Raw genomic sequence first — 25,334 nt, 5'->3', positions numbered from 1 at the left:
TAGAGACCAATTACCAAGGGATGTACATTTACATCAGTCCCAGCTCATTTATTTTCCAGAAACCTCTTCGTAGGTTTTGGGACACAATATTTTCCTTCTTTTCTGTGCCATACATCTGTGAATATACTGTGACTTTTTCTACACATGGATTCATTTTTATGATTGCATTATTTATTCAGCACACATCATATATTCTTACCTGCTTAAGCATTTTAGCATTCTTACATCATATTGCCTCTAACAGCTGTGAATTCATTGATGCATATGCACTGAACTGAAAGTAGCCAGTATGCGTCAGCAGTGATAAGGAGCATCAGGTAAGGATCCCAGTGTATTTACGGAGGTGCTTCCTCCACATCAGGTAGTGACGTTTCTTAGCTGAAAGGAGGTGAGTTAAAATACAATTTAAAGCAGTCAGTGCATTCAGAGGAATATGTACTCCACTGATTCTGGATAATTTATTTTGCTTTATCTTATGAAAACAGGGAAGACATAGTTAAGAAATATAATACCCGCTATTTCAAATATGGTGTCATGTTATGTATTTGCATTACAGAACCTCTTGAAAGCAGACAGCCCCAAACCACCTATAAATATTACCGTTTGGCTAATTGCAAAGCACTCCAAAAATACACTGAAATTACGTTTGGCCACGTTTCCCCGCATATCAAAGAAGAGAGATTCCTGGCAAACCTGGAATCTGCGTGCTGAATAAGGCGCACGCCAGCTGGCTTTGCATGGTCTGTAACAACTCTGTGTGTTACTACAGAAAATGTACCGAGCTAGACCTGAACGAACAGCACAAATAAGTCACTGCGATAACACAACAACTGATTTATTCAGTGAACCTAAGAATCTCAAGTTTAATCAATAAATAAATCATAACTTTTTTTTTTTTTTAACTCCCTCTCTGTTCTTTTTAACTCGATGTACTCTAACGGGGGCTGAGGGTCCTTGCGGGAAGACCAGCCTGAGGAAGCGGATGAGGAGCCCCGCTAAGGGGCAGCGAGGGCGGGCTGCTGTGAACGCGGCGAACATGGCCCCGCGGCAGCGCCGGGAGGGAGGCGGCGGGGCCCGCCCCGCTGCGCGGCGCCGCGCAGGCTCGCTCGGGCCGGCGGCTTTGCCAAGGGAACGGCGGTGCTGAGGGCCGCGGGCCTGCGCCCTGCGGGCCGCCATGCCCGTACGCTTCAGGGTGAGGCCTCGGGGCCAGGCGGGAAACGCGAGTTGGCCGAGCCGAGCTGAACCGGGCCGGCTCGCGCCGGGCCGAAGGGGTGTTGGGCGGGCGGAGGCGGCGGTTCCGGCCCGGTTGGGAGTGCGGCCGCAGCCGCTCGCGGGTGCCACTGGCTTTGCGAGGGTGGGAGACCCTTGTGCTAAGGAGTTCGTAGAGGCAGACAGAGCTCAGTCGTACTCATGGAATAGGTCTTTTAAAGCTCTTTTTAAGTATTTGGTGTGCTCTTGTTTTCTTTTTTTCTTTTTTTTTTCTTTTTTTTTTTCTGCTGTTTGGAGAGTAGTATGTTGGTTTATGCTCCTGGATGGGGTTTGGTTTTGAGGATGAAGAGTACCTTCCGAGTTTAAGTGAATCCTACAGCAGCCTTTTGTATTTCCCCTTGGCGATGAGTTAACTGTAGGTGCAGAGGAGCAGGACAGCCGTCAGTCGCTTGACAGGCATCTCTCTTTGCTGCAGGGCTTGAGTGAATATAAGAGAAACTTCAGGTGGAAAACCCCCGAGCTGTGTAGCCCATCGCAAGAGCAGAAGTCCCCGTGGGCAGGCCTTCGGTCGGATCAGTTGGGTAAGCACCTCCAAACTGCCACCTCGATATTATGTGGAGTCCTGCATCCAGTTCAGAACTCTGAAGTTCAAGAAAATCAGGGAACTTCTTGAGAGAGTCCAGTGGAGGGTCACAGAGATGCTGATAGGCCTGGAGCATCCGTCTCCCTTATCAAGAAAAAGCTGAGAGACCTGGGGCTGTTCAGCCCAGAGAAGAGAGGGCTGGAGGGGGAATTTATCAGTGCTTATAGATATCTAAAGGGTGGGAGCCAAGTGGATGAGGTCACACTTTTCTCAGCGGTGACCAGCAGCAGGACAAGGGGCTATGGGCACAAAATGGAATGCAGGAATTTCTGTCTGAACATGAGAAAAAACTGTTTTACTTTGAAGGTGGCAGAGCACTGGAACCGGCTGCCTAGATGGGCTGTGGAGTCTCCTCCTTTGGAGTGCCTGGACACTTTTGTGTGTAACCCAGTGTAGGGAACCTGCTGTAGAAGGGGGTTGGACTCGATGATCTCCAGAGGTTGCTTCCAGCCCTACAATACTGTGATTGCAAACCGCAGCTCTGGGGTTTGCAAACCTCAGCTGCAAGGGGTTGTGAGAGGTTCTCTGTGATCGAGTGTGTAAGCACAGTTTGGTCACTTTACTGAATTAAAAATATATTCTTAATTACCATAAAGTGGAGTATGTTTTTTGAATGGTTTTAGTGTTAGTGCTACTCGCATAAAACTGAAAAACACATGGTTTCTGACGTGTAGCATCAAATCCCAAATGTGAAGCACAAAGGCAGCATTAGCCCACACAGGGTGTGTAGATGGAGGGATTGGGTTACCTGTGGTGTGCAAAAACAAGAAGTAAAACTTTGTATTAAAGAAGAGACCAACTTGGGTCAAAGATTAATATAAATTAAAACTGTTAGGAAGACTCCCAGGGCAGCTAAGTGGGAGAATAAAAAAAAGATGGGCATTGAAGGACAAAGCTTGTGATGCTACAGTCTAGGATTCAGCCTTATACAGACATTATTATGGCAGGAAAATGTGGGATTGGAACGTAGAAAACAAATGAAATTGAATCTGGGTTGAAAGTAGAGGAATAGGAGTGGTCTGTAGAGTGACAACTGCAGCGCTTTGAAAAGGAGCAGCAAAATAATAAAGTTAATGAAGTTGTGCAATCCAGTGTAACTGTGCTATGCAGTATGTGTAATTAGAGTCCAGTGTATTCATTCTGTGTTATGTTAAGTGCTCTAAATTGGAACCTAGTGATTAAGGACCAGCTGCTGGATGTACAGTTTCTATTTTACTGAGATACTAGGCATTTCAGTAACTAAATTTAACTTTGCCAAAAATTGTACTTCATATATAAAACTATTTTTTTCCACTTACTGCAAAATATGTATTTCTTTAGCCTTGTTTTCCTTAACACATGGTTGTACGTATGGGTACCTGTATTTAAGAGAGCAATTTCCACGAATCCTGAAACATGAGAACATCCAAATACATTAACCTCTGTTGAAAACTGTAAGTTGTGAATCATCTCCAGCCGTGTGGGATGGTGAAGCTTTATACAGCAAGTATTACAAGCCTTGCAATAAAGTCATGAGTTAACAATACAGCAGTTTCTCCTCCTTGCGTTGTAGCTGTGATTTTGTGTGTGCTTGGTTTAGTTGTCTTACATTTTTGGATTCGTTTTTACTCCCACCTTTTTTCTGGCCACTTAACAGCGTGTATCTTTGAATGTCTCTCTTGACACCGTAGAGGACTTTACCATCTGTGCAGATTGCTGTTGTTAATTCACTTGCTGTTTTTGTTGCAATGCGTAGTTGACAGTTTTAAGAATGACTTGGAACACTACCAGAAAAATAGGCGCAGATGCTCTTGAGGTTTTTTTTTTCCTGCAACTTTTCCAGTTGCTTCTCAACAGGAGTTATTTCCAAGTACCTGTGTGTAGTTGGAAGTTGGACAGAATTGGATAGAATGTCCTGTTGAACATTCGTATCCTGTTGGACGTTTTGTGTACTTTTCACTGCAGGTTATTGTCTTCTTACACTGATTTTTATTTATTTACTTATTTTTCCCACAAAACAGGAGTTTTGCTCCCTCCAAGAAACTGTTTCTTTCAACTTATTGTTTCTTCAATTATTTTTCCATTATAGTTTCACACTTTGTAGTCGGATTGTCATTTCCTACTTTAAATGAGTTCAGCCATTCAATCCTCGTCTCAAGATGGCTGGGTATTTTTGTTTTCATCTGTGTGTGTAAAAGTCAGAAACTCTTTAAAATAACTTGATACCTTGTCTTTCCGTGTGATGCTTTTAGAATTTGGAAAACTACTTCATGTTTGCGCTGTAAAATGTTACCAGCACTCTGAGATAAAAGCTTTAAGTCAACCCTGCAAGATATTTAAAGATGGAAATGAATTCAAGTATCTCTTCTTTAATAGTCTACAGTTGTATAAAGGGCCTGTCATGGTCCCTGCACTGTGTGTGAGAGCCTGTCTAGCTGGTACATAGTGCTGGTGTAGGTAGAAATGCTTGTGAGGTACTTCATGGCTGCAGACTGCTTATTCTGTATCTTCATTAACCACCACCTCTGTTTTTCTGTTCTCAGAATCAACTTGAAGAAGATTGTTCATTGGCTGTATTTTATTAATAGGGTTTTATCCTATATCCCTATATACCAGTGTGGTTCTGGAGCGCCATGTTACGGTCCCTCCTTAGGAAAGGCATTTACAGCTGTGGAAGAAGCCATGATTTTATAGTTGTGCCCATAATTCATAGGCTCTCGTTGCTCAAAGAAAATAGTTTTTCTCTAATAATTTATTGGATGATAAACTTCTAGTTTCTTTTTGTAATACAGTGATATTATATATTCAAGATCATGTTTTGTGTTAAACTTAGTATGTCTTTTTTTTAGGAATCACAAGAGAGCCAAACTTCATTTCAAAGAGAAGAGTACCTTACCATAACCCACAGATTTCAAAGTCCTTTGAATGGACAGGGGATTGTGATTCGGATGACCCAGTTGAAACAGAGGCTCTCAAGACTGCAGAGTCGCTTGCAGAGCACAGTAATGATGTGAATCAGGAAAACACTGAAACACCAGAAGGACCAAGGCTCCCCCCAAAAGTTCGATCACATTCTTCAGATTCAGGAGTTGAAACTGCTCTTGCCCTTGCGGGAAATAGTATGAAGAAGACACCACCTGTAGCTCCACCTAATCAAAAGGAAGCGTTTGTATCTCCAAAAAAAGAAGCAGAAAAGGTGAACAACGGGGTAAGAGAAGACTGTTTTTAATTGACTGATATAAAAATTACTCATCTGATATTTACAGTAATTTAATACACTTACGCCAGCCTCTGTTGTTTAACTCTCCTTAGTTCTGTATTTTGATGTTCTTCTACTGTAGCTTCTCTGCTGGGAGAACACTACTTTTGAGACCAGATTTTGGTTCCGTGTAGGTCAATAGGGCTTCTTCTGTTCACATGCAGTCTGGATTGATTTCAGTTAAACGAAGATTTAGCCCATGACTTACAGACTTTTTGGGATTAATGACTAAATTGAGAAAATGTACTTTGCATTCATGTAATTCATATAACAACAACAAATTGGTTTCAAGATGTGCATTGAAAAGATTTCTGACTTGTAAAACGTGGTAGCAAGTGGTGTAAAATTTTCTGCTTTTTTATGTTGTCAGCTTCATAGAGTCCTTCAGAGGAAAGGAGGCATGAATACTCCCCATTTAAGTACTTTCCCTAGAAATTCTGAATATCAAAGTCAGTTTGTTTGGAAGAGTCCTCATGAAAAGTCACCAATACTTGCAGCTGAAGAGGTAACTCAAAAAAGTTTCAAAAAGTAGATGAATAATTTCTTTTATGTTATAAGGAAAGTTGCTTATTTTCCTCTCTTTCCTTTTTTCTTCCCCCCTTTCCTTCTTCCTCTTTCCTTTCATTAACTGGCATGCTGTTATGTATATATTTTTCACCTCCCTTACCATATACAGAAGTGCAATATGGTTAGATACGTTTCCCCATGATTCTTCGTTGTAGCCAGCTATAACTACTTGATCATCTCCTTCCTGCTTGTATTCAACTCTTTCAAAGACTGCTTTCTTCAATTTTCATGAATTTAGGTGCTCTAAGTATTACTCTTTATTTTCATAATTTTTATGTTCAGTATATAGCTAATCAGCATAGGAATCTTAGAATCATAGAATCACCAAGGTTGGAAAAGACCCACAGGATCATCCAGTCCAGCCATTCACCCACCACCAATGGTTCTCACTAAACCATGTCCCTCAGTACAAGAGGGCTGAGGGAGCACAAACCATGTCCCTCAGCACCAGACGTTCCTTGAACACGTCCAGGGTCGATGACTCCACCACCTCTCTGGGCAGCCCATTCCAGTGCCTGACCACCCTTTCAGAGAAGTAGTATTTCCTAACGTCCAGCCTGAACCTTCCCTGGCACATCTTGAAGCCATTCCCTCTAGTCCTATCACTAGTCACACGAGAGACGAGGCTGACCCCCAGCTCACTACAACCTCCCTTCAGGTAGTTATAGAGAGCAATAAGTTCTCCCCTGAGCCTCCTCTTCTGTAGACTGAACAATCCCAGCTCCTTCAGCTGCTCCTCATAAGGCCTGTGCTCCAGACCCAATGTTCAGGTGTTCTGTGTTATAATAATGTCTTGCCACTGAAATTGTGTAGGTTTCAGTATTCTCATGATCTTTTATGGGATACCACAGTTTCTTGCTCTCAATCTCTGTGCACATATGCTTCTAGGCCCCAAAAGGCATCTCTGTAGTTACGCAGATACAGTTTTCTTTCAGGAGAGCTGCTTATATTTAGAAGTGGAATCTCCTGATTTTAAAAGACCCTTGTGGTGTTTCAATGTATCTCATCAGTTTTTGGACTTTGTAGGATTGGAAATTCTGCTATTTCTAATCTGGACATAAAGCATAATTCTGACTGCAAAGCAGCCTTGGGTTTTCCACGTATTGTTACTGAGGTCAGGACTGAAGAGACCAGTCTGTCTTTTGGCCCTCGTACAGTAAAGGCAGAATTTGGATTTTTAAACTTTGCCGTAAAAGAGAATTTCTATCCCCTCTTCTGTTTCCCCACAAGAAGCATATACATTAATAGGATCACTACAGATAGTGCTATCTCTGTTTTTGTCTACAGGTTGCAGATTTGCTTAGTAGCAGCTTTCAAAGGCAAGAAATGATAACTAGGAGTAATTCCTCCAAAACCCATTCCTGTCTTTTTCTTGTTGCGGTGCCAAGCGGGTGGACGTACTCTGAGATACCTATTTCCCAGCAGCTCTTATGCAAGGAAAATTCACTGATAAGCACTGCAATAGTATAGACTGGTTGAGGAAGAGTCTGGTCCCAGAATGTCAGTTTGATGCTTGTGAATATTGTGCTATTTCAGAGGAAATAATGTAGAAACTGAAATAGCAAACTTTTTTCCACACAGATTATAGAGAATAGGAAACCCTAAGAATATGTCTGTAAGTACTACAAATGCTTAGATAGAGTTGAGAGAAAATCTAAATATGTGTAACTGCAGCTTCTGAGCTTAAGGCTACAATGTCATGAATAAAAATTAAAATATTAACAATCTGTTTTTCTTCTGATTGCTGTTGAGATGATGGAAAGCACACCCGGATATTGAATAATGACAGTAACTCTCTCTCGAAGGAAGTTCTGTGGGAATGACCAAGTTATCCAAGTTAGAAGTCTGACCTAAACTCACATAGTAAAGCTGAGGAAAATGTATGCCACGTGTGACATACGGTATCATCTTTTAACTCTCAACACCCTGTGAAGGGACGACACCAGAAGACATATTAGGCCAACTCTGTACACTGGCTTACAATAAATGCAATAGTGGAAAACTGCTTAGATAAAATCACCAAGCCCTAAGCATGCAGTTCTAAGTCAGAGAACAGTTGTTACTTAGGACGGGGCATATACTGAGGACTCCTAGGGAATACTCTGGCATATGTTTGAAAAAGAAAAGATCCTTTATAGAAGTCTGAACTGCACCATTCCCCCACTGCTTTCCCAAATAAACATAACCTCTGTTAATGGAGTTGAGTAAGAATAGCATTTGAGCACAGGTCTAACCTAACCTGATTCCATCTCCTGTAATGTATCTTTTTGAAAATAAGTTTCTCTTCAGTTTGTTCTAGAAGTTACTTAGTCTGCACATGTTGTGTATTTATGCATGGCTGCCTCTCTGCTGACCTGTGGGTATATTTGTGTGAATTTGTTAATTTAGCTTAAATTAAAGCAAATCACAATGCTGTTATTACTGTGTTTTTTTTTTCCCTCTCTCCTAAAGGCTCTTTACAATGTGAGTAAACCTGTACCCCCATTGAAATCTCCTGCAATTACTTCTGAAACTGAAAATGTGAGAAATCTCAAAGGTTCTCCTGCTGCTAAGGGTCCACAAGAGAAATGTTCAGAAGAGAAAGAATTTCTGGTTCATGAGCAAGTAAATATTTCCCTAAAAGAAAGGCATATATCTTCTTTAATAGGTTTGATCGTTCGTTTCAGAAATGTGGGAGTGGGTTTTAAAACACTTTCTAAAGTTACATTTTATAGCTGTTATTAATGACACTGCACTCAGGCAATAGTGGTTTTGCTGTGAAGGACTGGAAATAACACTGTTACAGCTCTCTCTGCAGTAGCAGTTTCTGTAATGCATTTCTTCTGTTTACAAAGTCATTTTTTTTTTCCCTTGAACTTCCACCTTAATTTGATTGTGAGATTTTAAATGTGTGGGTTTTTTTTGTTTTTTTAATTGAAACTTTCTAATTCTTCTCTCTATTCTCTCATGGCTACCAGTGTAATCTCTTAGTTTTCAGCAGGGTTGGGTGGGAGAAGGTCTGGAACTTTTAGGGTTAGTCCGATAGAGTGTAGATTAAAAACAAAGAAATAATGTGTGAACACAGATGGAACTGATTTCTAGACAACAGTTGCAGTGTAAAAGAAGATAGAGGAAGAGTTATCATTCATTTATCTTTGCTATCATTTTTTTTGGATGTTGGGGTAGTTCTTAACAGAGATATACAGAGACTGGTGAAGTGCTGGCACAGGCTGCCCAGAGAGGTTGTGGATGCTCCATCCCTGGAGGTGTTCAAGGCCAGGTTGGATGGAGCCGTGGGAAGTCTGGTGTACTACCAGATTTGGAAGTTGGTGGCCCTGCCAGTGGCAGGGGAGTTGGAGCTTGGTGATCCTTGAGGTCCCTTCCAACCCAAGCCATTCTGTTATTCAGTGGTTCTTTGGTGAGTTCTTCTTGTGAGTTGAAAGGCAAATAGAGGGCTGTCATGGGACATTATGTATCAGGTAGAAGGGCCACCTGTGAGTATCTTCAATACACATCTGTGTTTCTTAATAAAAGAGTCTTTGTAAAACAAGTTCTTCACTGGAACTGTTGCCAAGCAAAACATGTGCTTAACATGGAGTGCCTTGGCTCAGTTTAAGTTGTTGGTACTCTTGAGGTACTTAAAAATGATTGTCAGCTTGGAGGCATTATCATTCAGACCATAGGCTTTTCTGGTGCTTTAAATCTCATTTGAGAGGGGCAGACATTATGTGCTCTTTTGCCTCTTGTAGCAGATGTGAAGACAGCCTGAAGGGCAGGAGGATTTCAGGAAGTGTTTCTTTGCTTCTGCTACCGGAAATTCAGGTTATGTTTTCCCAGGAGAACTAATAAAGTGACAGTGTCAGAAAAAGAAGAGAAGACACGAGGAGATGATGTTTGGCAGAAATGCTCAAAACACTTTTGGTTTATACCTATGTATTCTCTTTGATGAATATCTTAGGGGAAAAAATGAGATTTTTGTGATGCTTTGGGTTTTTTTTTGCTTTCTTTCCATTCTGGTTTTCTTGAATTTGAAGAATTTCTGTAAAGATCTCCAGTAGAATCAAAAATAATTTGCAAGGGCATAACATAAGCAGGAAAAAAAAAGTCTTTGCTGTGAAAGCTGAACAAATCAGACTGACCCTTCAAGAAACAGAATGGCAGCAAATGAACAGTTCTCATTTTTGTTTATTATAAAATAGTTTCCATCGCTTCACTGTAAGATTGAGAGTATCATTGAGTTATTTATTTAAATTATAAATTCCAGAAATTCATATGTTAACTCCAGTTAGAATGCATAGATATGCTGCTCTTTTATTTGTGTTTCATGTTAAATTCATGTTGTGAAGTATGCAACATAAATCATCTAACTGAATGTTGCACTCAGAATTGTAGCTTTGGCATTCTGGTGATTTATGTTTGTATTAACAGAGGAATGTAATATGCTAGCTTCTATTAAATATATAAAGCAGTTAACATTTTAAAATAGCAATGAACTGTTTGCAAAAGTGTGGTGTCAGAGGGGATAGGAGGGTTTTCAGCTTGTTAGCTAATGCACTATTCATGAAATTATCTTTGCTTCAGACTAAGAGGGAAGAACTGATACAAAAGCCAGCAGAAGATGCATCAAAACAAGAGAAATCAGAGCAGAAACATCCTAAACGAAAAAATAAGCAGCATATCAGTCAAAAGCCCCTTTCTTTACATACACATCGTGGGTATGTATAAAATGAGAAAACCTGCCTCGTGAATAGGTGTGCAACAGCCTGTTTAGAATGGTGGATGATGACTTTTAACTGTGCAATCCTTTCGTCACAAGAGCAAATGTGGTGTCTGTCCCCTGCAGCTCTGTGACTGAGTTTCCTGTGGTACATAAAAACCCAGTGTGAATTTGCATCTTTTTCTCCTGGCAGTGGAAGTGGAAGCTTTTGAACATGCTGCTTCAGTTAAACCTCCTGATGCAAGAATAATATAATTATAAATAAATCAATTTAACATGAGTGAAATTAAATTGCTGTAGTGCTGCTACTATGCTTTCAGCGAGTTGCCTTGGAAGATGTAGTTACCTTGCATACAGCTCTCTTGTGCTTGCTCTACACACCTTAAAACTGTTTTGATTGTGCCTGATGTCTTCTTTTTCGATTCCATACCACCATCTATCCCATAGAGTAGTGCAAGTAAACACATGGAGTAAAAGGCAGTAATGAAATTTGTCCTGTACTGGGCAATATGACAGGCACTGAAAGGAAGCAGCGTTGTATGTTGCTGAGAAATATCTAAGCATCTTTTTCTTCTGCCACATGCCCTCACTGTAAGAAGTGAAATCCTGTTCCCGTTTTTCACACATCTGAGATCTGTCAGAGAAATAAAAGCCCAGAATGGATGCAAGTTTAGAAATGCAGAGATCTATTCTATCTTCATGCTTCATGTATCTCCCAGTGATGGCTTTCATTCATAATTTTCTGGCAGTGTCAAGGCATTAGATTGGAGGTGGGCAAAACGATCACTAAAGATACTGTGAGGTAATATCACGTTGTGAAAAAGCATGTGGATATAATGCAGTTGAAACCTTAAATTCTTTGGATTTCACAGTTCCTTGAAGTTTTGGATCATTTAGTTGATTTTTTTTAGTGTAAAATTCTGTGGAAAAATTCTCGATCATTTTCTGCCCATTTAAAGACAGATTTCTGCCTCTTACACCTTCAGTGTGGTAGAACAGATGTTTCCAAAACAGTGACTGGGCAAACAATTGTGGAAAATGTGCAAGTTCTCATTATGCAGGCAAGACTTGCACTTTGTATGCAGCCTGTGTTGCGTGACCTGCCTACAATACAAAGCAACTGGGATTAAGGCACAGCATCGACTTGTTTTTGAGCTGATCAATTAGTTTTGTGAATAAAACAAGAAACTCTGTGAGTTACAAAAAAGGGACGTATGGAAAGAAGTTCTGAATGTATTTTTTTTCCCCTAATACTTTTATTTTCACAAGGTGCATTTTATTCTCTGATGACCTGTGATCTATTTCTGAAGGACTGAAAAAAGTTTGTATTCACTTGATATTGAGTGTGTGAAAATAAAGTTAGCAATGTTCTGGAGCAAGATTAGAAAGAAAAAACCTTGAGATTTGAGCTCATCAGTCCACAGTTCAGGGGTTAAAGGTCTGGCAGTATGGCTTTAGGTTAGACAATGCTCATTTTTCTCTGTGTGTGTGGCAGAAGGGAAAATGACTGTCTGTAGGAACACTGAATGCTTCTGAAAATCCAAAACAGGAGGAAATAGATGAATTAATACTGAACACTGTTCTGGTAGCCAGATGGATCTGCCTCAAAAGCACGCCCCCCTCATATGCAGAGTGTATTGCCTTTACAGCAGCATTCATAGAAGGAAATATCCTGGCTGTGTTAGTGTCAAACCAGGCATTTTACTTAAATGCACCTTCATCTATGATTTAAACCAAGGTATTTCATTTTATAGCAAAGAATTGAGCCTTGTGTGTGTTACTGTGTTCTGCTGATCTGCTGAGAGGGCAAAAGCTTCTGGCAGAAGTGCTGGTAGGAAAAACAATCAGAAATAATTACCAACGGAAGGAGCTTTTCATGTCTTTCCTAGTTGTGTTGATACGAGTGAGCTGTTTCGAAAGAGTATGTTTTCACATCTGAGCCCTGGGATTTAAATGCAAGAATACTTTTTATTCTTGATGTAACTTAAAAAAAATGCTCTCCAGGAATCTTTTGGATATTGAGGATAATTCTTTGTATTTTCTTCTCTCTATTTTTGATACCTTAGGAAGATGAACACTGAATATAGGTCAAAATTTTTGTCTCCAGCCCAGTATTTCTACAAAGATGGAGCTTGGTCTCGTATTAGGAGTAAAGTTCCCAATCAAGTGAGTATTCTTTTAAAAAAATCAGAGGCCTGAGTACGGTCTGTATTATGCTTTTTATATGTAAAAGAATTTGAACTGTGGTTTGACATTGTAATGCTAACAACTCAAGCTCCCACTGGTGACTGCAAAGAAGGCTAGATTCTGACAAGACAGTAGCAAGAAAAATAAGAGACAGCGTGATTAAAACATAAATTAATTAAAATGACATGGAAAGTACAGGAGTAACTGTTTCCCTTTCAAATCGGAATCACTCAGAACAGGACTTTTTCAACTGATAATTGCAGTGTGGATGTTCAACCTAGCAGAATTTTTAAAAATGTTGAATTAGGTGGTAGCAGTTTTCAAGGGAATGAAAAGAAAAGACCAATGCATGTATCAGCCTAGGTCAGTTTGACAATTAAACTCCGTTACCTGCCAAGATGAATCTATTCAAAGCAGTTGGCTAAATTCAGTCACCTACAATATAAAATACAAATTTCTCTGGCAAGTTTCACTGAATCTAAGTATTTTCTTGTGGTTACTTCAGCAACTGCAGTCGGTATTATAGCCCATGGTAAATCATTTGGCAGTCTGAAAATGCTCAGCAGCTTCAGGAGCGTAGTATTTCTTAGCAGATTTATTGAGTATAGAACAGAATAAAATCATTAAGGTTGGAAAAGACCATTAACATCATCTAGTCCAACCTCCAACCCATCACCACTGTGCCCACTGACCACATCCCTCAGAGCCACATCTCCACGGTTCTTGAACTCCTCTGGGGACGGTGACTCAACCACCCCCCTGGGCAGCCTGTGCCAATGCCTCATCACTCCTTCTGAGAAGATGTTTTTCCTGATATCCAACCTGGACCTCCTTTGGCACAATTTAAGGCAATTACCTCTCATTCTATTGCTGTTATGTGGGAGAAGACGCCAACCCCCACCTCACCACAGCCTCCTTTCAGTCAATTGTAGAGAGCGATAGGGTCTCCCCAGAGCCTTGTCTTCTCCAGACTGAACAATCCCAGTTCCCTCAGCCACTCCTCACAGAACCTTTAGCAGTATGTAAGAAACTGTTAAAGCTAGTTCTGCAACTGTCAGATTTCACTAAATTGACTTAAGCTTTTGTCATCTGGTAGAGAGAGTCTTCTTGAGATACGATGTGCTGCTAAATATGTGGCAAATACTTGTACAATGTGAATTGTCTCATGAGGAAGGAACAGGCTGACACGGAAGACAGAACTGGAGGGAATGACTCTAGAGTGTTGGGCTTTGAGCTTTAGCAAGTAACACTCTCTAGAGAAAGGGATAGTGTGGTAGCTTTCAGTTCTGTGTTGTCTTACTAGACTTGATCAAGCAAGTCATTTTACTTTTCTTCTTAGGCAAAAATGTATATATATCGAGCATTTAATGAGAAGCAGTTATTATATAAGTCATCAGATAATCCATTATGCAAAAACAGCCATGTAAGGATGTCGGAGAACTAAAAACAAGAAATGTTTTAATTTTGATGAGCACTGATGTATGTGTTAGATTAACACTAACCATCACTAAGGCTGTAGAATAACCCAAGCTACTGCATGCAGCCTGACTATAAAGCAGCATGCAGAATGTTTCTGTAGAATATATAATTTTTCTGGCATCTAGGGCTTTTGTCTGGAGACTGGACGTTGTGTCAGTAATTTTTGAAACTGGAGTTGTTATCAGCTTTAGGTGTTATGCTTTACCAGACAGGATCCTTCCTATATAGAAATATGTAACATTTAATTAGAGTGCACTGGAAATGAAGAGATTCACACATTGAAGGATACGTGCTTTGGATGTATCTGAATTTTTGATGGAGATTTTCTTGCTGACAAGAAATGCAGAAGAACAGGAAAACAGCCACCTCATGAGGAATTCAAAACAATGTGTGGATTTTGGGGACCTTCTAAGTGAAGGAGTTGTGCTGTATAGCTGGAAGGACTAAATGTTAAGATGATAATAACAAATGTGTTACTGATTACAAGTATATATAATGTACACATTTTTATATATACATACCTACGTTACATCTTAGTATGATTTCATATAGAAGAGACTTTTAGAATTGGAATTACCTGAATTTTTCCTCCATTACACTTTGATCCACATGCGTGTGGGCGTATCACACTAGTTTGTCTGGGAGACAAAGAGCCGTGTTTAGCTTGTGCAAATGTGTTATTTGGTGGGATTTTCTATGTAATCTTTTTTATTATTATTATTGATACTGCCTTGTTAGCATTTCTATATAAATCTCCTGGGTTTATCACTCTCAAAAAGAAGGTTTTTTTTGGCACAGTGGAAGCAAACAACAAGCTTAAAGCTTGGAATTTTCCAGCTGTACAGATAGGCTGGGAGAAAACCAAGATTAATTATTAAAACCTCTGCTAATACAAGAATAAAAATCCTGGTAGATCCTTTGCCATGCTTTTTTTTTTTTTTTTTCTTTTAATTCATTTGACTGAGTTCGTTACAGGATGAAATCCAGCATGTCTGAATTAGTATAAGTGAATAAAATATTTCCTTCACCGTTGAGATATGGGAAAGAATCCAGCCATTTGAGAAGTGTATTACTGCAGGTTGTTCCAGGAATGTAAAAGTTGGAAAAAACTGCCAAGCTAATCACTTTTACTGAAAGCAGCAGAAGTGCATTGGTTATTGACAGTACAGGCTACACTACCAGTTTCTTAGTCATTTTGGCTTCTAAATGATTCCATACCCATTCCCATACTGATGCACTGACATAACTGTTCTGCAGAGCTCCATCTTAACCGTTATCTCTGATTGCTCTTCGAGGCTCATCCCTGCTGAAGGTGCCTACAGAACATTTCTCTGTAGTGTGATGAGATGATGAGCTCTGGCTGTTCCAGTCTGCTTTCCCAGTTGAGACCTTACATAGATAACTTTGGGTCCAAAGAATAGACTGAAGTTTTGAGCTCAAACAGGCAAGGACTGCAACAGAGTCCTGGTGTGACCTTAACTGTAGTGATTATTGCTAAACTGCTATGCTATAATATATTATTAAGGGCTGCTTTTCAGCAGTAGAATGAAAAGATCTCTTTGAATTATGCTTTTGAAAAATTAATGCGGACAATTCATAATCACATTAGGACTCTGTGGGGCCAGTGTCCTGCTGAGATAACGCTGCCTGCTGAGTTGCTGAAGGAGTCGGTTGTCCTTTGTACTTCTTCACAATTCATTGGAGACATAGTATTCTTCCTCCCCCTGCAGTGTCCTGTTGCTCTGGTTTTGTATTCCTTCTGTTGTGACTATCATAATTAATTTATCATTCTTCTATTTAAAGCGAATAATCCAGTAAATCACTTGCACCTTTAAATTCCCTTTGTAAAATGACAAGTATATATTTTTAATGGACTATTCTTTGGAAGTTTAATGGGTCAACTATTGGGATATTAGCTGGCGCAGTCTAAGTGGATATCCATCTTCTGTATCCAATTGCTGGTTAGTGGGATTTGTGGAATTTGGCTCACTTATCCCCTTCCTTGCAGGAGGAACTTTGTTAAGCCTATTGTGAAATTAAAAAAATAGATAGAAGAAAATGTACTACAGGAAGCATCAGTCTTGCTTCCCTTCTTTTTGACAAAATGCATAGTTCCCACGAGCCATTTTTAGTGAGGCAAAATTCATACAATATCAAGAACTCGTTTGCAATCATTTCAAAATAAAAATGAACTTTTATTGCTGCTTCGCATTCTTGCTCTTTAAATTGTGTTTGAAAGATGGAAGACAGGGAGTGTTGAAACAGTTTTAACCAGTACATCACTAGAATTTCAGCAGCATCATATCTAAAGAGAGGGCTTGCAATTTGTACCTTTTGAAATTAAAGCTGACATTTTAACAGTTTTACATCTCATTCGAATGGTTAGTACTAGCCTAGAAGGAATGATTTTGATGTTTTGACTTATATACAATAGTACCAAGAGATCTCATGTAGTCATTAGCTCCTCAGTGAGATGAGGTTAGTGTAGCAAGAGACAGGTGCAGTGTTCACAATTTATGAACTCGATATTACACATGCATATAGGTCTGCTGACTTGAAATACAAATTAATATACAGTAAATGTATTTTTACATGTTAAGGCCTAGAAATGTAAATCAGTTTCCTCAAGCTCAGCGAAAACTGGTGTAATGGCAGTGTTGATGTGTTTGTTTTACAGCTTTTTACTGAATCTCAGGGAGGCAGCATAGAGCTATGTACTTAGTTTGTTACTTAGGTTCTGATAAATTTACAGTGGTAATGCAGTGTTGAGAGAAAATTAAGAAATATTGAAATAATTCTGTATTCCTCTCTTTAGGCATCTCAAAACCCCCTAAATTCCATGTGGTATATGGAGGTTTGTTGCATCTAAGTTCTTGTTCTAAAGTTGGGAGCACTGCTGTGCCTGAACGCTGATGGAAAAACTAGAATCCAGTACTAAGCTTATTCATAGCTGCTGCATAACTTCTTGTGCTTGTTGAACGAGCAATTGATAATTTTGCTTTGGCTTCATGGCTCAAATATGCTTGCTAAACACAAACTTCTGTTGTTTTTGCTTTCCTTTTGTTGCACTTACTGCAGCATGCAGTGTTTGCACTGTGGGCGACTGTGTTATGAGTAACTTGCCTTTCTCTTGTAGCTGCTAATGTGAGTACTTGGTAGTAATGTGTGAGTGAACTTTAAATTGGCATGCAGCTTACGTAGCTTTGGTGTGCAGGTGAGAGAACTTCGAGCAAGAGCAAAGGCTTACAGGCAACGAATAGAGGGAACACACTTCTCTCGATACCATCTCAACCAGCTCCTGTCTGATAACAACAGTCTGTGGGATGTGTCCTCAAATTCCAGTTCAGAAGAAGGCATCAGCAATGACATCAGAGCACTAGATCTTGCTGGGTAAGGTAGTCATTCCTACATTTTGTTCTGCAGCTCTGATACAGAGCAAAATGCTTTAGGTTGGCTTAGCATAGTTTTGAGATCTTGCTAATTAGACTATACATACATTTTCTGGAACAGATGTGGACATCTACTGTTTCACAGATATATAGGTTGATATGTGCTCCAATTTAAAATGAGGAATGGTCAAGTCTTCTAAAAGAAGAGAAATGCTACTCCCTTATGGTTAACCACAAATACGTATTTAGTGTGGTAACCTTAGTCTTGTCGAGTGTGGAGAAATTTATCTCTGAGTCATACTGAAGTAATGTTCATCTTTCCATTGGAGTGATGTGAAGTGTGTTTTGCCTGCTTAGGTTTTGTCAGTGTTCTGATGGTTGAATCTTAGACAGAGATGCAGGCTTATAAACTGAAATGGTCTTTTCTTTGAATACCAGGTAGGTTAATAAATATATTGCTAGGAAAATTCAGAAATAGTATTATACTGAAATGTACAGACGGCCATTACCCAAATGAAGAGGGAAGAAAACCCATTTGTGTATTCTGATAATTTTTTTATTTTCAGTTTGGAAATGGAGCCCAAATTTTACAGTCCATTTTTGGAAATGGTAGTTCAGAGTTTTCATAGTCTAGTTTGAAAATAGACTGCTTATTCATCAGTGAAGCATTATGTTAACTCTACTACTTTTTAGTATCTGAGCTGAATTTGTTATGAAGGACTAAACTGGATGAATGTGCTCTATATAGATGCATACATATTATGCAAATCAGTGGTATGAAACAGTGCTTTCTTTGTTACCCAGAGTTTCTGAAAAGGAGACTGCACCAAGGCCAAAAATGCTGCAGCAACCTGGCTCCAGAGAACAGTCTCACCAGGATGACACTGAGAAGAAAGGCTTGTCAGATGCACCAACTGTGCCAGTCAAAAGACGTTTAGTTTGGGGTGAACAAGAAGGCACTGAAGAAAAAGACAGTCAACAATTAACAGAAGAAGAAGAAAAAGAAAATGAGCAAGCTGCAGTTGTGACACAGAATTTAGAAAAAAACAATGAGGGTATAAATGAAGATAACAGAATTGAAGGGTAAAACTGAACATTCTTGTGGCATATATATTTTTGTCCTCTAACATCTCAGAAATGTGTAGGTTAACTTATTTTTGTTTTTAAAGCAGACTTACATATGCAAGTATGATTTGGTGTTACTCTAGTTTTGGTTTTGATAGTTTGATAATGAATAGGAAACCTCAGAACACTGAGTTGGATGATGGAAATGGATCCATCACTAGCAATGCTGGATTTCTAGCTTGCAAGACTTAAGTTGTAATTTGTATAGAAGCGTAAAAATTGTAAAGAATTTTTCCAAAAGCTTTAAAATTTTCAGTATAGGCCAATCTGAAGAGACTGTTCATTGCACAATAGCAAAGTGCAGTGAAAATCAAAGCTCACAGTTTGCTTCAGGTTGACAATGTAGTGTTGAAAAGATAGAGTCCATTCTAATCTTCTTCTTATGTGTCTGCTTTTCTGAAGAGAACTCATGGGTAAAGATAGAGGACTTGAAGAAAAGAATTTACTAGCATCCAGAAATCACCAGTGAGCCCAAATGAGAAAGATGTGTAGGGGAATTAGAAAAAAAGAGGTCAATTCTGTGTGCATAGTACAGTGTGTATTACTGTATTTGTCTGTTGAAAGGTCCTTAATATATCTAGTTACTGACATCTCTGGCTTTTTCCTGTGCAACTTTTGTAAACATTTTTGGTAGAACAGTATATTAGCTTGGTATGTATTTAAATCTGAGTAACTTTGGCCCTCATTATCTCACTACCTCAGCATTTTGTATTCCCCATTGTGTTTGGTTTCAGTTCCATGATGCTGGCTGAAAAGTCAAACCCACATTCCAACTTCTGAGGTGTTTATTAGCAGTCAGGTTCAAAGTTATTCTGAGTGACACCTGTGCTGCTGTGCAGCAAAGTATTCAAAGTTCATCAGAAAACAAAGAGCCCAAATTTGAAGCTTGAGACTATTTATGTATCTTATCCAGTTACATTAAAAAAACAACAACAGCACAACAGAAACTGAGGCTCAGAGGCTGGAATTCAGGCTTCCCCGTTGCAAACGGATGTTTTAGCTACAGGATGTTGCTGTTTTATGGCCCTAACTGACTTGCCTTCGTCATCAGAATGTATTTCTAGCAAAACATTCAAATGCAAGATGCCCAACGCCTTAGCTAACCCTGGAATCATTTCTCTTTTTTGCAGTGAGAATACCTGCCTGCTGAATTCTCCTGCAGCTGTGTCAGAATCTTCTTCTGTATCCTCGGAGCCCGGTGGCAGACTTCCTACTCCGAAGCTGAGAGCACTTGGCCGAGCTCAGAGAACTCATCATGATCTCACTACCCCTGCTGTTGGTAATAGAGACTTTTGAATACAAAATCAAGAACTAAAGAAAAACAGATATATATGAATTAATTTAGCAAGTTTTTTTTTTTTTTTTAAGTAATAAACATTTTTTATCTTCTCCACTACAATAGGAGGTGCAGTTCTAGTGTCTCCTCCTAAATTCAAGTCTTCAACTTCACAGCAAAGAATGAGAAGTTTAGGAACAGATCCTTCCTCAGTAGGGCAAGGTGCAAGAGAAGCTTCACAAAGAAGGTCCTTCCGGGTGAGCAAGAAGGGGGACTTAGTGTAATGCTTTTTAGGAATATGCTTTTAAAGTAATTCAGAATAATAACTTAATTCTTTTTCTTGAGTTGTCATTTGCTACTGTAAAATTTTCAGTGTCTGTGACTACAAGGGCTGATGTCTGAATAAAAAATAAGTTTTTTATATCAAACAAAGGAGTGAGATTAGATGAGCTCCATTTTGGCTATTTCTACTAAATGTATGGGGGAAAAAAAAAGCTGTAATCTGGAGCTGATCGTTTTCTCATTAAAAACATTAGCAGCATGTGAGAGGGACTGTATTGGAAGGCTGTTAGTGTATATGAAGAGAATATGGTTTTTTTTTTTTTCCTTCCTTTTGCAACTTGAGGATCCTTGAGGTCCCTTCCAGCCTAAGCTGTTCTATGATTCCCTCTCTATTGTGTTTTAGCCTGGAGCAAAGCTGAAAGCTGTTTCACTCCTTACCTCTCCACCCGCTGGGCTGGGAACTGTGGATCCTCTGCCACTTAGGCAGGATCAGTGGCATCCTAATGGTGTTTCTGGTGAGACAGTTGCTATTAATTCAGCATATCAAGAGCGGTCCTCTACACCTCCTGTCCTGAAGTCAACCAAAAATCGCCCTATGCCTTGCTGGAGTCCCTCTCCTCGTATTCAGGGGACTCTCAAGGATCCTGAATTCCAGCATAATGGTACGTATTGTTTATTAACTGGCTGTGTTAAAGAATGTCACAAGATGGAAATAGCTACCTTGCAGTATTCAGGCCAAGGGAGTGCTGAGCTTGCTGTCTTAGTAACTTTACAAAGAAGAGTTTATAAACAAAAAATTGTACTGTATGTTTAGTCTTGCTGAGGATCCAAAGGAAAGGTGTGCATAACTATCCACCTTAGTTTCAGATTCCGCTAATACAATTCTATTCTGTGTTTTGTTGCCTAATTCTGTTCTGTTAATTTCAGTAAGTACCCACTTACTATAAGAACTATTTGGTGTACCACAAACAGTTGTAATATTTAATTGTTAGGCTACAGCTGTAAGTCCAACCAGCCAGAGCGACCAACAGAGATATGTAATGAGGCCTTTAGAGCATGTCTTTGTATTGCAGAGGTGGTGAATTTCTGAGAAATAAGCTCTTTAACTGTTTCTGCAGGACTTGGAAACAAAACAAAACAAAATTGTTAAAAAATTATTGGATATTGAGGAAAGTCACGTAAAGGGTATTTTTTATTCTTCAGTGAAAATTCTTTGCTTAGGAGGAATTTGTGCTGGAGCGTTTCAGAGATCTTTAACAGCTGTTGAGGGCACATCTGATAAAGAAGAGTCCTTTCCCCCTTAGTAAGAATAATGCTTATCTGCCTACAGTGCCCTTGTGGTAAGGCTTTCAGTAGCTGACCACAGTAGGCCCACAATATTTGGTCCTTGTGTTATAAAGATTTGTTTGACTAAGGTAAAATTCCCATTCCAGAATGGAGCAAGTAATGCTCAGGTTAAGTGGATTGGTGGAATCCAGAGAATCTCCCTGCAAGGAGTTAGAACTGGTGCTGTGTTCTGTCTGTGCACCTCCAGTGTTGTTCACAAAGTAACTGTTAGGAAAGACAGGTGAGGAGAACACAATGGAATACATTTTACCCCATCCTCCAGTAAAGGAGTTTCGTGGAGTTTTTTGGCATGTTTGTTATTTGGAAGATTGATATTGATGAAGGTAATAATATTGTAACATTTTAAAATGTTCTGAAATAAAGCCTTTGCCAACTTAGAAATTATTCTAAAAAGCAACTTGACTTTTTTCTCTTAGGAAATGTTGGGAATCCAAAAATGGGATCTTTCCAGCTACCTCTTCAGGAAAGAAACTACAACAATGAAGGTATTTATCATCACAAAATATTATTGCATATCATGTCTATGTTATCTATCTAGATTGATTTTATCTTTTGCACTCATGTGGGAGGTCTAATACTGGTTTATTATGCTGGTAGTTATGCATAAATACCTCTTGGCTTCATAGAAAATTAAAAATGTTCATCCCAGTAATGTGAAGTAAGAACATGAAGTTGTGTTCCAGCATAAACAAACATTGTAAACGCAGCTGGAAATCAATCAAACCATTGCGGTTCAGTATGCTTAATATAGCTTGCTCAACTCCATACCTAAATCATTTCCTCCCCACACAGCTTTTTAAATCTTTGTGTTGGTAGCAACAGAAGGAAACTTCAAAATGACCACAGCTCAGGTTGCAGCTTCAGTAATTATGGGTGCAACTTAAAAGTGCAACTTAAAAAAGCATGCATAAAATGATTCCTCTGACTCTAATTTTCACACCTATTCCTCTGCTCCATGCATCAGGGATACTTATGGCACCTTGCTACTCTGATTGCTGTTTTGGCCTTTTTTGCCATTCACTGTAGAGTTACTCTGGAGGAGCAGATGGTGTGTGTGTGGGCCACCAGCGCACCTTCTTGGTCCTTTTGTGAGCAGCCCCAAATAAACTCTTGTAGTAGTATGAATCAACCAAAGGCTCTGTAGTTTCAATAGTCTGGGCCACTTCACATCAGTTCGTAGCAGGGCTTTTGGTGTACACTGACCTGGTGCTGTGCTACTTGCAATCATCTGCCATTGGTTCAGAGTATGGGCAGAGTGAGATTATATCTGACAGTAAGCTATTTATAAGTATACCCCAGAATAAACATGTGCTCTTTTTTATACCCCTTACATTTGTTCTCTCCTTGGTTTTAACCAAGGTTCAGGCCGATTCTCTATTTTAGTCATTGCATTTGGCTGGAAAATGTGTGGGTTGTGCAGATGGTTCAGCCAAGCATCTGTGTGTCTACATAAAACACGCAAAATCTTATAGTACTCTGCAGCTTCCCACAAGCTTTTCTGTTCACAGTTTAAGTGCTGTAAATACCTTTTGTTTTTTTAACTTTTTTACTATGATCTGAGTGATGATGTATGAGCTTTCAGAAAGGTTGCAGCGTGCCAGCTCACAGGTATTTGTATGCTGGTATTTGCTCATGTACATACAAACCCAGGAGTTATTCCAATGATGTGCCTGATTGCACAAGTGCAGTTAGCAGTTTTCTCATACGTGGGAATATAGTTGTTATGCATAGTGTGTAAGTCTGTTACGGGCTGTTTTCACTGGATTTCAAAGATTAAGACATGCCACTGAAAAATTAATTGAAACACTGGCAAAGTACAGATCCTATTAGGGTTTAGTTGTGGAATCTTCGTTGTTTTCTGGTGACGGGGCTCAAAAGCAGTGGTACATTTTTTGTTAATCCATTGCAAGAGAATGAATGTAATCGAGATCATTTCTTGTAGAGAGCATCTTTATAGAGCTGTAGCAACCTTTTAATAATGCTGTTATAGGAATACAACAGTGTGCTTTGCCACAGAAGCGTGGTCCAGGCTGCTTAATTTTAGAAGTTCTGTTAGGCGTGAAATGAATCTTGTATTCAAAAAGAAGACCTTTCAAAAGTACATTTATAAATCTTGCTTACTGTTGTGTTGAACTTCCTGTTTTCTTCAGAAGGCACATTGCTTTCAACAGCTTGTTGCACACGAACTGGTTTTGGCACAAAAGGGCATTTTGGCAATGTAGGTTCTGCTATTTTAGTTGTGGCATTCTAGGGCTGTCCTGTTTGCTTGAAGTGGTGAGTTGCTTTCATAAGTATGTTTTTCTTAGAGTCTAGTCTTTACAGAGGTCAGTGGCAGAGGGACGATTCTGAGGTCTCCTGACAAGGGAGACTGTATGTAAAGATGACTTGGAGAATTGGGCAGTGGTGTCAAAATTCCCCAGGTGAGGATGCAGATCTCATTCTGGAGTTTGTACTTTCCAAGCCTCCCATGAATGTAACTGTGTTTTAAATGCATATTTAATTTTTCTTTATTTTTTCCCTTGTTGCTCTTCCCCCAGACGATAGACTGTCTCAGATTTCTGCTCGCTCAGCAGCCTCTAGCTCACTTGCATCTCAGATACTGGAACGAGCTCAGAAGAGGAAGGAGGATTTCTGGGGCAAGACATGATCTCTCTCACCTGCTTGCTACAAATTGTTCTGTAAAATGATTTATTTTTATAGGTTGTATATTTTTAAAAGTTGTGATTGTAGATATCATGTAGCATCCTTTCACTTGTCACTAATACAGTTCCTCTTTGGAACTTGCCATCCCAATTTAAAATTTCAATATTTAAACCAGTGTTGAAAATGCAAATCCTTTGTGTTTGAGAATTATGTTACAGAAGACGTGTTTGTTTGTGTGTTTGTTTCTTTCTTTTTTAATGCAACCTCTTGAGACTGAGACAATTATTTTTGTGTAACCTGTGTCTTAATTATCAAGCTATTCTGCTTCAGTGAGGCAGTATGACCTGGGGCAGTATACAGGGGCAGCTTTATCACTCACAAAACATCTCAGTTGCTTGATTTTTTTTAACCACATATCTTAAGGGCAACTGTGGTATATTTCATTATGCTACTTCATGAATTTGAGTACAACACAGTGCTGTAACAAAGTCCGTTGCTTTTGCTACTTACTAATTTTAACCTGTTACCAAAAAATCCTTATTACATCTTAAGAAAGCTGACATGGAACATAAAAGAGTTTGAGAAGAGAACGTTAAGCTTCAGGGTTTGTTGATTGTCCACATTTTTTTTTATTATTATTATTATTTTTTTTTTTGCCAGGATGACTCTTAAAGGTCAACGCATACAGTTCTGCAGCTTATCAGATGTACTGATGTTTTGTGGGCAAGATCCATATTTAGTGTTAATGTCAGCTTCTCTAGAAAAAGCAACCTTAACCACTTGAACTGTGGTCTGTCCCAGCACTGCTTCAACCTCAGGTACTTAGGAGTAGTTGATACCTTTATGTAAGCTCTGAAGAGTGTTTTCTTGACTTTGACATTTTAATTACCTCTCTTTCCAGTTACCTGTTTCTAGGAAACTGGAATACTGTTACGATTGTCAGAGCAAAAAATATTTGTGATTTATGCTGATAGCCTGTTTTTTTCTCTGTATGTGTTACAGACAAGTTAACATGAAATAGAGGACATGAATGGCTAGCAGCCAATTCTTCCAGTGCTTTGGTTCTTCTTACGTGGCTTCAATTTTTAGTATTATTGAATTTGAACATTTTGTACAGTAATGTTTTGAATTTTGTACAAGTTTGTATACATTTTGATTTTCTACACAATTAATGTCCGTGTATTACTTAAAATAAAAAAGTTGAAATTGGTTTTGTTGGCTTTGTTTCTTTTAGAGTTACACCACGTAAATTG

At 39.2% G+C, this 25,334-nt stretch overlaps 1 protein-coding gene across 8 annotated transcripts; it reads left to right on the top strand.

Annotated features, from left to right (window-relative positions):
• Positions 1-1,122: 1,122 nt before the first annotated feature.
• Positions 1,123-25,334, top strand: MDM1 (Mdm1 nuclear protein). 8 transcript variants are annotated; one of them, XR_005857441.2, is made up of 16 exons: positions 1,123-1,192; positions 1,685-1,790; positions 4,681-5,039; positions 5,461-5,595; positions 8,109-8,261; positions 10,218-10,351; positions 12,420-12,519; positions 16,835-16,873; positions 17,234-17,409; positions 18,213-18,491; positions 19,664-19,812; positions 19,936-20,066; positions 20,495-20,753; positions 21,855-21,923; positions 23,976-24,899; positions 25,316-25,334. XR_005857441.2 is itself a non-coding variant. In XM_015281681.4 (15 exons), the coding sequence occupies exons 1-15, from the start codon at positions 1,175-1,177 to the stop codon at positions 24,083-24,085; spliced, it is 2,205 nt and encodes a 734-aa protein (XP_015137167.2). In that variant the 5' UTR covers positions 1,123-1,174; the 3' UTR covers positions 24,086-25,292. The 8 variants fall into 8 exon arrangements, 6 of the variants coding, with proteins under 6 accessions (XP_015137167.2, NP_001025913.2, XP_015137163.2 ...); XR_003073955.3 differs by lacking the exon at positions 25,316-25,334 and adding an exon at positions 25,084-25,292; XM_015281681.4 differs by lacking the exon at positions 25,316-25,334 and having other exon boundaries at positions 1,123-1,180; positions 23,976-25,292.

This window comes from Gallus gallus, chromosome 1 (genome assembly GCF_016699485.2).
Source record: "Gallus gallus isolate bGalGal1 chromosome 1, bGalGal1.mat.broiler.GRCg7b, whole genome shotgun sequence".
NCBI lineage: Eukaryota > Metazoa > Chordata > Aves > Galliformes > Phasianidae > Gallus > Gallus gallus.
The sequence above is the reverse complement of the archived record's forward strand: the minus strand, read 5'-3'. Positions and strand labels throughout refer to the sequence as shown.